We start from the raw sequence: 16,766 nt of genomic DNA on the forward strand, positions 1-16,766 counted from the left end.
TTACCGCGTGTATTGCCTGCTGGGCGACGGCGAGAGCTCGGAGGGCTCAGTGTGGGAAGGTCTGGCCTTTGGCTCCCAGTACCAGCTGGACAACCTCGTGGCCATCTTCGATGTCAACCGACTGGGGCAGAGTGAGGCCGCCCCCCTGCGCCACGACATGGAGGTCTACCGCAAACGCTGCGAGGCCTTCGGGTGAGTAAGCGCCGCCGGCTCCTTCTGCCTTCGAACCTCCTCTTTGGGGCAACGGCAGGTGGTGGTTCCCAGACTTCCTTCCAGAGCAAAATTTTGCTTGTGGATTTTTTATTCATAGGAAATGGTTTGGAAAACACAACTCCGGTTGTCATCGGTATCACTTAATTTCTTGTTTTGAAAAGATATCGATCCATAGTCTGCCAATTTTTCAAAGAACGTGTTTTGATATTATACAGAAAAGTTTCCTAAAAGTTCCTTTGATTGCTCTTGAATCGAAGATGAAGATAGAAGGTTGACAGCACTGAGTTAAAAACAAAAGAGGAATGTAAATGGATAAAATTGATGGTAATTGCATCCCGGCAGGTTATAGCGAGTCATTGGAAAAATGCAGAGGAGCTAGGGGTGAACCAATGGAGGGAAAAAGTGAATAATATTATAATTTTAGGATACCTAACTGTGAAGATACATAGAATGAAAGGGTTTAAGGTCAGTGAGAAAGAGGAGGATTGGTCTGAGAAGATATTGAATTATTTGGGTAGGTTTGAACAATCAGGGGCAATTAAAATGTTAAAAGTGAAATTAAACCTTGTGGAGGGAGGAGTGTTAAGGTACATATGGTTGATTTGAATATGTTATTATTGAATATTATTGACTATGTATATTATTGAATAAGTATACCCAATGTATCAGCCGCCTGGGGGGTTTCACTGTTTGTGTTGAGGTGGTTGGTAAAAAATAAAATATTTTTTAAAAAGAAGGTTGATAGAATATAAAATTTTGTGGTTGTGTGTTTCTTTTTTCTTCTTCTTCCCCCCCTCCTTTCTTTTTTATTATTTTTCTTCTCTTGAGACATTAGCTTTGTTTGGTTTTTATTGTACTACTTTAATAATCAATAATAATAGAGAATCTTCCTGCCACACTTGCTATCCACACCTTTTGGGAACCGCTGAGTTAAGGAGAACTCGTCTGCTGGATCCGGCCAACGGCCTACTGTTCTTGCAGCTGCCAGCCAGATCTGGGAAGCCTAAAGCCGACCTCCTTCCCTTTTTCTTCCAGGTGGAATACGTACGTAGTGGATGGGCATAACGTGGAGGAGTTGTGCCAAGCGCTGTGGCAAGCCAGTCAGCAGAAGGGGAAGCCCACGGCCATCGTGGCCAAGACCTTCAAAGGGCGAGGAATCGCAGGTGAGCCTGTGGCCCCTTTGTCCTGTGGTGGGTGAAGGAGGGGACCTGCTTGCGGCAGTCATTCTGATCCCTGGACAGTGCCTGGGTCAGCCTTCGCCCTCTTGGCACCCCTCCAGGTGTCTGGGACTACAACTCCCATCATCCCTGACCAACGCAGTGTGACTGTTCCTCAGTTGGATCTTTTTTTTACATAGCGGTATTTTATGTATTGAGGGACGTGGGTGGCGCTGTGGGTTAAACCACAGAGCCTGGGGCTTGCCGATCAGAAGGTCGGTGGTTTGAATCCCCACAACGGGGGGAGCTACCATTTCTCGGTCCCTGCTCCTGCCAACCTAGCAGTTCAAAAGCACATCAAAGTGCAAGTAGATAAATAGGTACCGCTCCGGCGGGAAGGTAAACGGCATTTGCGTGTGCTGCTCTGGTTCGCCAGAAGCGGCTTGGTCATGCTGGCCCCATGACCCGGAAGCTGTACGCCGGCTCCCTCGGCCAATAAAGCGAGATGAGCGCCACAACCCCAGAGTTGGCCACAACTGGACCTAATGGTCAGGGGTCCCTTTACCTTTATTTTATGTATTGTGACGTGGCTGTTACTTCTATTGATCATGATCCAGTAATGCTTTATTGTAATCGTTGGGAGTGATTTCCTGCTGATTTATGACCAGTTGTTCTTTTGAGACTTTTGAGACTTTATGGTGTAATATTATATATTAAATGCATCGTGGACCATCACCTTCTATGATGGAAGTTGCTTGTTTTAAAGTCCTATTTATATTATGATTTATTTGTGGTTTTTTAAAAAAATAATTGTTATTAATTTTTCCATTTAAACGTATCTAACCACATCATTATTATCCAGTTTCCTTCTTTGGCTCTTTAGAGCCTATCGACTTCCTTCATTCCCACCTCTTGGCTTTCAAAAGTAACCCTTATATCACAGCATTTTATACATTTTCCAGTTCTAATATAACTCATTGCAAAATACCTCAAAATTTAAATAGATGTAGAAAGGTAAAAAATTCCTCATTACAAGTCTTCAGATAACCCTACTAGTCTTGTTAATTGCTTACAATGGGCTTTTATTTTGACTTATTTGCATAATCATAGGATGAGTTGGTCTTTGTTGTATGTTTCGCTGTTTCTACGATTCGCAATCCGCCTTGTCTATAGCAATGCAGAAAGGCGGCGTACAAATTGAGAGTGAAATGCAATGGAAAAACAACGATGGGAGTTGTAGCTTAAAACACCTGGTGGGCGCAAGGTTGGCAAAGGCTGACTCCCGGAGTGTTCTCTTGCCTCAGGTGTGGAAGATGCGGACAACTGGCATGGGAAGCCCATGCCCAAGGAGAAAATGGAGTCCATCATCAACGCTCTCCAGGGCCAAATGCCGGCCAGTAAAGTTTATACCATCCTGCCGCCAGCCGGAGACGTAGCCCAGGTGACCACTGAGGAGATCAAGATGCCGTCTCCACCTGCTTTCAAAATAGGAGAAAAGGTAATGCCGGGGCAGCCGGTTAGAATCATAGAACTATTGAGCGCTTCCATCCATGAAAGAATGGCAAATTAAATTTTGTGAAAATACCGTATTTTTTGCTCTATAAGACTCACTTTTTCCCTCCTAAAAAGCAAGGGGAAATGTGTGTGCGTCTTATGGAGCGAATGCAGGCTGCGCAGCTATCCCAGAAGCCAGAACAGCAAGAGGGATTGCTGCTTTCACTGCACAGCGATCCCTCTTGCTGTTCTGGCTTCTGAGATTCAGAATATTTTTTTTCTTGTTTTCCTCCTCCCAAAACTAGGTGTGTCTTGTGGTCTGGTGCATCTTATAGAGCGAAAAAAAAACCGGTATACCGTATTTTTCGCTCCATAAGACGCACTTCTCCCCTCCTAAAAAGTAAGGGGAAATGTGTATGCGTCTTATGGAAAGAATGCAGGCGGGAAAAGCCTTGTAGAAAAGCCTGCAGGAGCCGCAGATGCTTTAAAGAGTGCGCCGCTCTTGGGCGCTTTTCCCCAGGAGGGAGAAGGGAATGACTGGCCGCGTCAGTCCCTTCTCCCTCCTCATAGAAAAGCACGCAAAAACTGTGCACTCTTTAAAGGGTCCACGGCTTCTGTGGGTTTTTCTATGATGTGGGGGAATTCCCCCACCTCCCGGAAAAGCCTGCAAGAGCCGCACACACGCTCCACGCGGCTCATGAAAGGGAGCGCTGATTAGAGCCTGGGATGCATAGAGGCTTTGCTCGGCGCTCCCTTTAAAGAATATTTTTTTCTTGCATTCCCCTTCTAAAAACTAGGTGCGTCTAATGGTCAGGTGCGTCTTATGGAGTGAAAAATATGGTATATAGTACATCTGGCAAGACTCACAGCATTCATAAGGGGACAATCGGACCAAAAATTATTAAAAGAATGGGGATGTGCTAAAGAGTATATGAAAACACATTGTTCTGGATTAAGCATATCGGTATGTAACGAATGAAGCTATGCAGGGTTAAAGAAAGAGAAAAATGGTGCAGAAAGTATAAAGATAGAAGTAATCTACATTAGACACAACAACTTAGAAAGAGTAAAATTTTCAAAGTCTTAGAACAAAGGAAGGAAGTCAGTATGTGTATATGTACATAATGATTAGAATGCTGATACAGTTTTATTTGTAGATGTGTGTTTTTGTTTTTTGCTTTGTGTTTTTTTCCTCGTGTTTTGCTTTTTTTCACGTTTGTACTGTTTTATTTTGTTTTTCGATTTGTACTGCTTTATTTTGTTTTGTGGTTTTTTTCTCTCTTGTGTTTTGCTTTTTTTCTTGTTTGTACTGTTTTATTTTGGATTCAATGTTTGTATTTTTTGTTGTAATTTTGCATTGAAAAAAAAAAAAGAACTATTGAGCACTTATGTCCTTCCTTGCCGTCTAACTCCACAATTCCCACAGTTACAAAAAGTCCCAAACGCTGTGCCCTTTCCTCACAGGAAAACAACTCTGTACCTGCTGAGAGCAGATGGGCACCTTGACAGCAGAACGCAGGTGCCTTTGAGGGGTCTCTAACGTGGTTAATCACCTCCTGTTCCTCCCCCCAGATTGCCACCCGCAAGGCCTACGGCTTAGCCCTGGCCAAGCTGGGCCATGCCAGCCCTCGCGTGGTGGCGCTCGATGGCGACACGAAGAACTCAACGTTTGCCGAGCTGTTCAAACAGGCCCACCCAGAGCGCTACATCGAGTGCTTCATCGCCGAGCAGAACATGGTGAGCCTGCAAGGATGGGTCTCCGGGGGAAGAATGCGGATGCCGACACCTTAATTTTTTTATTGCCCACCCTTCACCCTCGGATCCGGGAGGCGGGTGACAGCATTAAAACGCACGGAGGTCCAGCGGTTCCCCCACTGCAAGAAGCGAATTTGCAGGGCCTTCTTGGTAGTGGCACCTGTCCTGTGGAACACCCTCCCATCAGGTGTCTAGGAGATAAATAACTACACAGTGGACACTCGGGTTGCGAACGTGATCCGTGCGGGATGCATATTCGCAACCCACAGCATTCGCAACCCGCGTCTGTGCGTCTGCGCACATTTCAATTTGGTGCTTCTGCACATGCGCAAAGCACGATTTAGCGCTTCCGCGCATGCACGACTGCCGAAACCCAGAATAACCTGTTCTGGTACTTGCGGATTTCGGTAGTCCGCAACCCGAAAAATCGCAACCTGAAGCGGCTGTAACCCGAGGTATGACTGTATAAGTTTCAGAAGACATCTGCAGAGGGAAGTTTTTAATGGTTGCTGTTTAACAGTGTTGTTAATATTATATGCAGCCAGAAGGGTGGCATATATTGCATTTTTCTGTGTATAAGAGTAGAATTTTTTACCCCCCCCAAAAAATGGTTTAAAATTGGGGCTCGTCTTATACATGGGTAGTGCTGAAGGGTCTTTTCTTAATTTGGAGTCCCCCAAAATAGAGGGCGTCTTATACATGGGGGTGTCTTCTACACAGAAAAATAGGGTAAGTAATAAAATGAATTAATATTATTATATTATATTATATTATATTATGTTATGTTATGGTATTGTCAGGGAACTGACATCTAAAGCGCCGGAGGCGCAAAGGCTCACTGAGGGTGAGAGAGCAGTAGCAGCGGAAGAGGGAACCAGTAGAGGGCGAGCAAGAACTCCAAGGGAAAGTGAGTCGGAGGGATGGCTCAGAGACGCTTCAAGCGAAACCAGTGGGGAGGTCTCAGGACCTCCTATAGGGACACCCACACCTCGACGGAAACTGTCACGCCGAGAGGCCAGACGACGTGTTTCCGTTAAGGAGCTTTTATGTTGGAAACGTTTCCGAAAGCAGCCACTTTCGGATTCTACTAGTGATTGACGCAGCCATGCTGGAGGGGCTCCGTCACAGGCAGAGGTTTGAAAGCCTGATCAAACTCTGAGGGACTTGCATTTTACGCACAAGCAGCTCATCGTCCCATCACAGCAATCCGAAAGTCTCCGAAAGCCAGCTTGTGCAGGGAGAAGCATCATGAGCAATCCAGCCGGAACCGGGGAAGCAGGAGCAGCTGGAGGAGGTCCAAGCCTGGAAGAAAGGTACAGGGCGTTGGAGATCCAGTTGGCGCTGCAAACGGCGAGGCTTGAGGAGAGGAGGGCTCAGGATGCAGAAAAGGGAAAGGAGAAAACCACCCCGCTCGCCAGAAAGGTGCCAGGATTGGTGCAGAAATTCGGGGGGGATCCCAGGAACTATCATGCCTTTAGAACAGAGATGCAATACGCTCTAAACTTGCAGTTTGATGACTTCCCCGATGAGGAATCGCGAGTGGCGTATGTGATTGGCCATCTCGAATCCGGGGCGAAAGATTGGGTTAGACCCCTGATGGCAGCGAATAATGAGATCTTAAAGGACACGAGGAAGTTTTTTCGTGCCATGGACCTGATGTTTTCCAGCGATATTGAGCAGGGGGTGGTGCGAAGGCAGTTAATGGCTTGCCAGCAAGGAAGCAGATCTGTCCGTGAGTACTGGACTGAATTTACCATGTTGATTCACAAATTGGGGTGGGACCTATCGGCGGAGCCCATCCAAATGCTTTTCGAAGAGGGGCTTTCTTCAACCGTCAAAGATGAGCTTTCCCGGGGCCCCAGGGCGGAGTCTATGGACCAGTTAACCAAATCTGCGCTGGCCATAGGAGCGCGCCAGGAGGCGAGGGCTATGGAAAAGCGGGAAGGGAAAGGAGACCGTTGGAGGGAGTTCCGCATTCCAGACATTCCAGAGCCACCTTTCCCGCCGGCAGAGCCGATGGAAGTTGGAACAGCGCGGGCGCGCGCAGTTTCAAATCCCAGTGAAGGGCGGAAAAAGGAGGGAAAGAGCGCCAAGAGATGTTATCTCTGCCAACAGCCAGGGCACTTTGCCAGAGTTTGCCCACAAAGAAAGGAATGGCAAGGGATGGCAGGAGCTGTTGGGGGAAAGGAAGAGGAAGGCAAGGAGCAAGTAAAAGCCAACGCCTGGCTGCCACCGTTGGGGCACAGCAGCCAGGCCAAAGAGCAATGAAAGTGCCCATGCCAGAACCCCCCAGACCCGCTTTAGTGATAGAGGTGTTACTAGAACTGCCAAACGGACACCCGCTAAAGGTCAAGGCGCTTTTGGATTCAGGCAGCTCCTGTAATTTCATGAGTAAGGAGTTTGCAGCTGAGCACCAGATACAGACTATCCCTTTAAGTAACCCCTTGCAGGTGACTACGATTGACGGCAGAGAGCTGTTGGGGGGAGAAGTTAGCCAACAGACTGTCCCGATGATAATGAGAGTGGCAAGGCACACCGAACAGATAGCGTTTAATGTGGCCATCCTGGGAGGAGCGCCCATCATTTTGGGGATGAGCTGGCTGGCGCTACACGATCCGCTAGTGGGCTGGCATCAGAGGGTGGTCTCCTTTGGGTCAGCGCATTGCCTAGAACACTGCAAGGAGGGGAAGGTTTCGGGAGGAGACAGAGTCACCCTAGCGGGGATGGAAGTGATGGACAAAGGGAAGGTGCCCCCGCAATACGCAGATCTGAGCAACGTATTCAGCGAAAGGGAAGCAGACAAACTGCCACCGCATAGACCCTTTGACTGTCAAATCAACCTACTCCCAGGGGCCCAACTCCCAGTAGGCAAGCTGTACGCCATGTCAGACAGGGAGATGCAGGAGCTGAGGGAGTTCATTGACAAAAACTTGAAGCGAGGTTTCATCAGAGAGTCCCGAGCGGTGGGGGGCAGCCCAGTGTTCTTTGTGGACAAAAAGAACACAGACAAACCGAGACTGGTGTGTGACTTCAGGGCCCTCAATGCAGTGTCGGAGCCCCTGGCTTTCCCTATGCCCCGAATTGATGACATTTTGACCAGAGTAAGGAAGGGAAAGATTTTTACAAAACTGGACCTGCGGGGGGCGTACAATCTGATACGCATAAGGAAGGGAGATGAATGGAAGACCACCATGTTTACCCCGTTGGGAGCCTTTGAATACCTCGTTATGCCCTTCGGTCTACAAGGGGGCTCCGCGTGTTTTCAAGCTTTTATAAACCACGTTCTGGGACCTTTGCTCTACAAGAATTGTGTGGCCTTTTTAGACGACGTGTTGGTGTATTCGGAAAATGAGGAACAGCATGTGAGGGACGTTCGAGAAGTGTTGGGCAGGCTGCAAGCCAACCAGCTGTGGGTGAAACTGGAGAAGTGCCAGTTTCATACCAAGGAGGTGGAATTCCTGGGGTACCGCTTGTCAGACAAGGGATTGGCCATGGATCCAGGCAAGGTCCAAGCGGTACTGGAATGGAAGACACCGAAGACCAAGAAGGACGTGCAAAGATTCTTGGGATTTGGGAACTTTTATCGGAAGTTCATCAAGAACTTTGCCCACTTGACGGCGCCCATCACCGACTGTCTCAGCAGCAAGAAGAAATTTGTTTGGACGGCAGAGGCGGATCGAGCCTTTGAAGAACTGAAAAGGGCTTTCGCCTCGGAAGAACAACTTCTGCATGTGGATTTACGAAAACCCATGAGAGTGGAAACAGATGCATCCGACCGGGCGGTAGGGGCGGTCCTTCTTCAACCGGGGAGGAGTGCGTCGGAGTGGAGACCGTGTGCCTTCTTCTCGCGGAAGCTGAATAAGTCCGAGAGGAATTACACGGTGTATGACAGGGAACTACTTGCCATTCACGAAGCATTCCGGAGGTGGAGACATTTATTAATTGGGGCACAACACAAGGTGCAAGTGTGCACCGACCACAAAAATTTAGAGTATTGGAGAACAGCTCGAGTGCTCAACCAACGACAAGTGAGATGGGCACAGGAATTCTCCAAATTTAACTTTGAGATTTGTTATGTGCCAGGCCCAGAAAACGTCAGGGCGGACGCGCTCTCACGCAAACCAGAATATTGGGAAGGGGAGGGGGTGATCGAAGAGAGACATGTCATCCCGGAGGACCGCTGGGTGTGTGGGGCGGCGATGGTGGGGCAACGAGAACTGGTGGAGGAAACGGAAAATGATGAATATGCCCAGGATAAGCTCAGAGGTCTCAGGGGGGAGGGCGAGAGCCCCGAAGGTTTTGAGGAAAGAAATGGGGCATTGTATTACAAAGGGGCACTGTATATACCCGAAGGTGAATTGAGGGGGAGAGTACTCAAGCAGTTGCATGATAGCCCCACGGCGGGACATTTTTGGGCAACACAAGACCATGTGGTTGGTTACCAGGGAATTTTGGTGGCCTAAGGTGAGGGAAGATGTAAGGGAGTATGTAAGAGGGTGTGACCAATGTCAGCGAGCCAAAGGGGAAAGAAGGGCGCCGGCAGGGTTATTAGAACCTTTACCCACACCAGAACGGCCTTGGGAAGCGATATCAATAGATTTTATGACGGATCTGCCAAGGTCCAAGGGGAAAACAGCCATCATGGTAGTAGTAGACCTGTTAACTAAGATGTGCCACTTTGTAGCATGCTCACATGCAGTCACAGCGGAAGAAACGGCGAAGTTGTTTGTGGAACATATCTTTAGGTTGCACGGGGCTCCCTCGAGGGTGATCTCAGATCGAGGCAAACAATTTACTTCCAGGTTCTGGAGGAAGCTCATGAGCTTGTTACACGTGGAAGTCAATTTTTCAATTGCCCGGCACCCTGAAACCAACGGGCAGGCGGAAAGGGCAAATGGCATTCTTCAACAATATCTTAGGTGTTATGTCAATGACAGAGAGAACGATTGGGTCGAAAAGTTGGCGTTGGCAGAATTTGCCTACAATAATGCGGAGAATGTGTCCACAGGGATGAGTCCCTTTTTGGCTAATTACGGGTGTCACCCCAGGGCATTTCCAGGGGAAGGAGGGGAGAGATGGAGCGTCCCAGCGGCTGAACATTTTGTAGAAGAGATGGAAGCCATCCATCAGCAGCTCCAGCTCAACTTAGAAAGGGCTAAGGCACAATATAAGAAGCAGGCAGACAAGAACAGAAGGGAAGGTGAAACCATAAGGGTGGGGGATCAAGTGTGGTTGTCAACCCAAGGGTTGCCGTTCAAAGGGGGTTGTAAGAAACTGAGGCCCAGAAGATTGGGACCCTTTGAGGTGATTCAGCAGGTCAACCCGGTAGCTTTCAAACTCCGATTACCCAATCACATGAAATTGCACCCAGTGTTCCACAGGTCGTTACTGTCACCATACAGGGGGGGACGTGAAGGGGAGCACGTCAGGGGACCAGCCTTGGAAGAGAGGGAACGCCGCAACCATGTAGCAGAAATCCTCGATTCCAGGTGGAAGGGAAATCAGGTGGAGTATTTAGTGGCGTGGGAAGGGGAACCGGAGTCAGAAAACACCTGGGTAAGTGCGCAGGAAGTCAATGACGAGGTTTTAACAGAAACGTTCCATCAAAGGTTCCCGAGGAAACCTCAGCCGATAGCAAGGTTTAGGAGGGAGTATTTCGGCACCACCGATGAGGAAGAGGAAATGGAAGGGTTCGCGGAGTCGGAGTTGGAAGAGGGAGTGGACTCCGATGACGAAGATTACCGAGAGAGTAGGAACAGCAACAAGTGGAGGGAAGTGTTCGCGACGTCGGAAGATGAGGGAGGTTCTTTCAAGGGTTTTACCTCCTCACCGCCAGTAGGAGAGGAGACGGGAGGGGGTGAAGGGGGCCCTGGAGGGGAGGTGGATGTCAGGGAACTGACATCTAAAGCGCCGGAGGCGCAAAGGCTCACTGAGGGTGAGAGAGCAGTAGCAGCGGAAGAGGGAACCAGTAGAGGGCGAGCAAGAACTCCAAGGGAAAGTGAGTCGGAGGGATGGCTCAGAGACGCTTCAAGCGAAACCAGTGGGGAGGTCTCAGGACCTCCTATAGGGACACCCACACCTCGACGGAAACTGTCACGCCGAGAGGCCAGACGACGTGTTTCCGTTAAGGAGCTTTTATGTTGGAAACGTTTCCGAAAGCAGCCACTTTCGGATTCTACTAGTGATTGACGCAGCCATGCTGGAGGGGCTCCGTCACAGGCAGAGGTTTGAAAGCCTGATCAAACTCTGAGGGACTTGCATTTTACGCACAAGCAGCTCATCGTCCCATCACAGGTATTATATTATATTATATTATATTATATTATATTATATTATATTATATCCCACCCATCTGGCTGAGTTGCGCAAGCCACTTATTATTATAGCATTAAAAACAATTCCAAACAGCATACAGCCACAGAAACAAGGTGGGACCTGCCATAAAGGTAAAGGACCTCTGACCATTAGGTCCAGTCGTGACCAAATCTGGGGTTGCGGCACTCATCTCACTTTACTGGCCGAGGGAGCCGGCATACAGCTTCCAGATCATGTGGCCAGCATGACTAAGCCGCTTCTGGCCAAGAGCAGCACATGGAAACGCCGTTTACCTTCCCGACGGAGTGGTACCTATTTATCTACTTGCACTTGACATGCTTTTGAACTGCTAGGTTGGCAGGAGCAGGGACCGAGCAACGGGAGCTCACCCCGTCACAGGGATTCGAACCGCTGACCTATTGATCGGCAAGTCCTAGGCTCTGTGATTTAACCCACATCGCCACCCTCATCCCGGGGACCTGCCATAGGTCAGGGCAAAGAGGTGCTTCTTCAGCACGCTCCAAAAGCTGTCCAGTGACAGCGCCAGGCTCACCTCTTTGAGGAGGGAGTTGAGTAGCCTTGGGGCCACCACAGAGAAGACCCTCTTCCAGGCTGCTACTACCCTGAGCCTCGTGAGGGCGGAGGAATTGCCAAGAGGGTTCCTTCCAACAAACTCAGCACCTGAGAGGGTCTGTCGGGAAGGAGATGGTATTTCATGTATATGGGGGCCTTGAGGGGTTTAGGGCTTCGAACACCAGCCTGAGACCCTTAAATGGGACATGGGAACAAATTGACAATAATAAATTCTGTTGGAAGCTGTGCAGAGTGGCTGGGGCAACACAGTCAGATAGGTGGGGTACAAATAAAAAAATATTATTATTACTACTTCTTTGGCGATCCCTCGTAGCTGAGTAAGATTGTCTTCCATAAACACGGTCTTAACAATGAGTCCGTAAGGGACTGCAGAGGCCAATTCTGGATCCACACCTCCTTCCACAGTGGGGACATTGGTTTCTGCGCGGGAGTTGATCATGGTGTGGATTAGCCAAGTGCGCCTTCCTCTTAGCACGTTTCTCCCTTGTGTCCTGAATTCGAGTGTCTTCAAAGCCCGTGACACCTTTGGTAAAGGCTGTTCTCCAACAGGAGCACTCACCGCAAGAGTTTCCCAATTGTTGGTGTTTATACAACATTTTTTAAAATTTGCTTTGAGACAAGTCTTTAAACCTCTTTTGTTGACCACCAACATTACTGTCAGGGTTTCTGGGAGAGAGGAGGAGATGACAGAGGAGACGGAGAGCGAGTGGGAGGAGGGGCAGAAGGATGAGGAAGAAGATGACGGAATTCTGAGGGAATCCACGAGTCTGAGCAGCGAGTCAGAGGATTCTCAAAAGGGGGTTACCTTAATCAAGCAAAGGGGAGGAGAAGGGAGAAGCGGAGAGGAGCCCAGTGGAAGACAGAGGAAGCAAGAGACGTCTCAGCCGGAACGGAGTAAAGGGGGTGGAGTCGTCAGCCTCTCGGAGGGAGCAGGATTAGGAGAGAACAGAGAGAGGGGGTTGGAGCAGGGTGTTCAGCCGGAAAGGGTGGAGAGCAGAGCAGGGGGTGGTGTAGCGGTCGAAAGAAAGGTCAGCAGCAACGTACGCGCGCCAAGTTCAAACGTAGAGGCGCGCGGAAGTGGAGAGAGCTCAGGGGAGGAGCCCGGCCCTAAAGCCAGAAAGAGGGGGGAAGAGGCGGCAGAGGATTCAGCCTCAGGCGAGTCACGGAGAGAGGGAACCCAGGGGGGCAGGAAGACCCTGCGGAAAAGAAAGGAGAGGAAGAGGTGGTCTAGAGCCAGGCTATTAAGTTGGTGCGGAAGAGGGGAGGAGTCAGAGGGGACTTCAGCGGTCTAACGTGGCAGACGTACGGCCACAATGCTGAACTGTATGAGAAGCAGAAATCTTCAATAAACTTTTCCTGTAAATAAGCTGCAACGGAGTGAGGTCTCTTGTGAGCTGGGACCAGACCTGGGTGGCCGTGACAGTAAGTCCCCTCTCTCAAAGCAAAAATTTTTTTTTGCGAAGCTCACGAACGGGAGCAGCCATGAGCGCTGAGGAGCAGCTGGTTGCATTGCGGAATCAGGTTACCGCTCTCACATCGGCAGTCATTGCTTCGCAGAAGAAGAATGACGACTTGGAGAAGACGTGCCAGGATTTGCAGGCAAGGTGGGAGCGCGCGGACAAGGCGGGGGCCCCAGGATCCAGAGCGGAGGGCATTGCGCTTGGACGGAGGGGGGGTGCCCTAGTTCCGCATTTTAATGGCAACTTGCAAGACTATCCCAATTTCAGAGCGGACGTTGTATATGCACTGCACTTACTCCGTCACGATTTTAAAGATGAGGAGGAGAGAGTGGGGTTCATTGTTTCGCACCTGCATGGGGAGGCCAGGGCTTGGCTACGCAATTTGTGGCGCGAAGATGGACCGGCCCGTCGCGATTCAACTGCGTTCATCAAAGCGATGGATTCTTGTTTTCAATCCTCTGTGGATGTGGACATTGCGCGCCGTCAAATGCACGGGCTGAGGCAGGGGAAAGCGACTGTGCGCCAATACCACTCTAAATTTTTTGCATTGCTCACCGCCTTAGATTGGCCAAAGGACAGTAAACCGGTCAGAGATCTTTTTTGGGAGGGATTGAGCCCCCCCATCAAGGATGAGATCGCTAGGGGGGACAGACCCCAGACCCTAGAAGACGTGGTGCAACGGGCTTTAGCTCTTGGAATTCGACATGAGGGGCGTCCGTGGCATGAGGAGGACGGGCCCCAAGCGCGTGCGCAAGCAAGGACTCTCCCTTTTGTGCACAGGGACTTCAGCCGTGCGCACCCCTCGCCAATGGGGAAGGACAGAGAGGAGCCAATGGAGATTGGTGGTGCTAGGGCTCAGAAGCCATCCCAGAGCCCTGTCCCTGGTGCAGCCAAAGCGAAGCCTCCTAGAGGAACCAGGAAGTGTTACATCTGTGACAGTGCGCACCATATGGCGAAAGAGTGCCCCCAGAGGCTCCAGAAGCACACTGCAGCGCTGGCAACTGTAACAGCAGAGGTGCAACCAGGGGAGCAGCTTCAGGGAAACGACAGTGCCTGGCTGGAAGCAGAGCTCCTGGGGCTCAGCCAGGCGGATCTGTAGACAAGCCCCCAGCATCACTGCAGAGCGTGGACCCTTTGCCTCCCAAACCGGCAGTTCTGCTCACAGCAACACTCCAGTTGCCTGATGGGAGACTCCTCGAGGTTCCAATAACGATCGATTCGGGAAGCAACGCCGACTTCATGGGACTGCAGTTCGTTAAGCAGCACAACATGGCGCTCCTGCCTGCAACGACGCCTCTGAACGTGGTCACGGTGGACGGCAGGAAGTTGCTGGGGGGGCAAGTGGTGCAGCAAACCCCTCCCATGATGATGCAGATTGGCAACCATCGAGAGCTTATTAGTTTCAATGTCACCCACTTATCGGACACACCCATCGTGTTAGGCATGAGTTGGCTGGAGAGGCACAGTCCCGCGGTTGCGTGGTACCAGAGGCAGATCAACTTTTGTTCATCGTATTGTGCTCAGCATTGCTTTCAGACCGATCAGGGAGGAGAAGCTGAGCAGCCATTGCATCTGGGTATGGTGCAAACAGTGCCTCACAAGTACCAGGAATTCTTGGAGGTTTTCTGTGAGAAGGAAGCTGACAAGTTGCCGCCTCATAGACCTTACGACTGCGCGATTGATTTAGTGCCAGGGGCGCAATTGCCTGCTGCCAAGCTGTACTCCATGTCGGAGGACGAAATGCAAGAGCTTCGGGAGTTCATAGACCATAACCTCAAGCGCGGTTTCATCCAGGAATCTAAAGCAGCGGGAGGCAGCCCTGTTTTCTTTGTGAAGAAGAAGGACACGCCCCAAAAAAGGCTTATAGTGGATTACAGGTTCATCAACAGCTTGACTAAGCCCAAAGCTTTCCCCATGCCCAAGATTGACGACCTTTTAGCGACCGTCAGGAGGGGCAAGATTTTCACCAAGCTGGACCTACGTGGAGCTTACAATCTCATCCGCATCCGGAAAGGAGATGAGTGGAAGACCGCCATGTTCACCCCTCTGGGCACATACGAATACAGAGTCATGCCTTTCGGCCTCCAAAATGGCAGCCACGTTTTTCAAGCATTTATGCACCACGTGCTAGCAGGTCTCCTCTACAAAAAGTGTGTCTGCTTTCTCGACGATATCCTGATTTTCTCGGAATCGCCGGAGGATCACGATAAGGACGTGAGGGAGGTCCTGCAGAGGCTGAAGGAACACAGGCTGTACGCCAAGTTGGAAAAGTGCCAGTTTGATGTCAGAGAGGTTGATTTCCTTGGCTACAAGTTGTCCGACGAGGGACTGGCCATGGACAGGGCTAAGGTTCAAGCGCTGTTGGACTGGAAAAGCCCTCGAAATCGGAAAGAGGTCCAGAGGTTCATCGGCTTTGCCAATTTTTACCGCAAGTTTATTAAAGGTTTTGCGAACGCGACGGCGGCGATCACTGACACCCTCAGTTCCAAGAAGAAGAAGTTCGTCTGGACCGAACAAGCGGAGCGGTCCTTCCGGACGCTTAAGGGTCTTTTCGCCTCCGAAGAGCAGCTGCTCCACGTGAATCCCGGCAGACCCATGCGGGTAGAGACCGATGCGTCAGATAGAGCGGTTGCGGCCGTTCTTTTGCAAGAGGATTCACAAGGCAACTGGCGACCGGGTGCGTTCTACTCCCGGAAGCTCAGCAAGACGGAGCGCAATTATACCATATGGGACAGGGAGTTGTTGGCCATTCATGCAGCTTTCAAAGCGTGGCGACACTTCTTAATAGGAGCCAAGCACACGGTGCAGGTCCGCACGGATCACAAGAACTTAGAGTATTGGCGGACGGCTAAGTTGCAGACCCAGCGACACATGCGCTGGGCGGAGTTCTTTGCGGACTTCGACTTCAAAATAGAATACATCCCAGGAGACTCCAATGTTATTGCAGACGCGCTGTCCCGAAAGCCGCAATACTTGGAGGAAGCAGCTCCAATCGCAGCAAAGCACATTTTCGCACCGCAGGCGTGGACGTGCGCTACCATCGCAGTCGACCTGGACGCGGTGCGACGCGCGTTGCAAAGGGATCAGTTTGCACAGTCTAAGATGGAGGAGCTACGCGGAGGGTCGCGACACAACGATGAGTTTCAATTACAAGATGGACTTTTGACTCGTAAGGGTGCCCTTTACGTGCCCACCGACGATCTTCGAGCCAAGGTTCTGCAACAGTTGCATGACGCCCCTAGTGCAGGCCATTTCGGCAAAGAAAAGACGATGGAGTTGGTGGCTAGAGACTTTTGGTGGCCCCAGATGAGAGGAGAGGTGGCGGACTACGTCGCCAGGTGTGATATCTGCCAGAGGTCCAAACCAGTGCACCAGAAGCAGGCGGGATTGCTAGAACCGCTGGAGACACCGCAGCAACCATGGGAGAGGGTAGCGTTGGACTTTGTTACAGACCTGCCCAGCTCCAGAGGTAAGACGGCGGTGTTAGTGGTGGTGGACTTGTTCACCAAGATGGCGCACTTCATCCCTTGTGCCAAGGTGGCGACGGCAGAACAGACCGCAAAGCTCTTCATCGATCACGTCTTCAGAGTGCATGGACTTCCGCAGTCCGTCTTGTCCGACAGGGGGCGCCAGTTTGTTTCCACTTTCTGGCGAAAGCTTCTGGGCATCTTGCACGTCAAAATCAACCTGACATCGGCGAGGCATCCACAAACCAACGGTCAAGCGGAGAGGGTCAACGCGATCATGCAGCAGTACCTGCGGTGCTACGCCAACCAGC

General features: G+C 50.5%; 2 protein-coding genes across 3 annotated transcripts in view; both read left to right on the forward strand.

The window, feature by feature from the left end:
• The window catches only part of GORAB (golgin, RAB6 interacting), a 187,776-nt gene that overhangs the window by 40,179 nt on the left and 130,831 nt on the right, over positions 1-16,766 (forward strand). The gene's annotated exons all lie outside the window — the stretch shown is intronic.
• The window catches only part of LOC309374035 (transketolase-like protein 2), a 40,237-nt gene that overhangs the window by 9,466 nt on the left and 14,005 nt on the right, over positions 1-16,766 (forward strand). For both annotated transcript variants that reach the window (XM_081918817.1, XM_081918816.1), the window contains exons 6-9: positions 1-192; positions 1,249-1,376; positions 2,675-2,868; positions 4,437-4,601. In XM_081918817.1, coding sequence (XP_081774943.1) covers positions 1-192; positions 1,249-1,376; positions 2,675-2,868; positions 4,437-4,601 — 679 coding nt within the window. The remainder of the gene's footprint in view (positions 193-1,248; positions 1,377-2,674; positions 2,869-4,436; positions 4,602-16,766) is intronic.

Source organism: Podarcis melisellensis (genome assembly GCF_964234715.1).
Source record: "Podarcis melisellensis genome assembly, chromosome: 7".
Lineage (NCBI taxonomy): Eukaryota > Metazoa > Chordata > Lepidosauria > Squamata > Lacertidae > Podarcis > Podarcis melisellensis.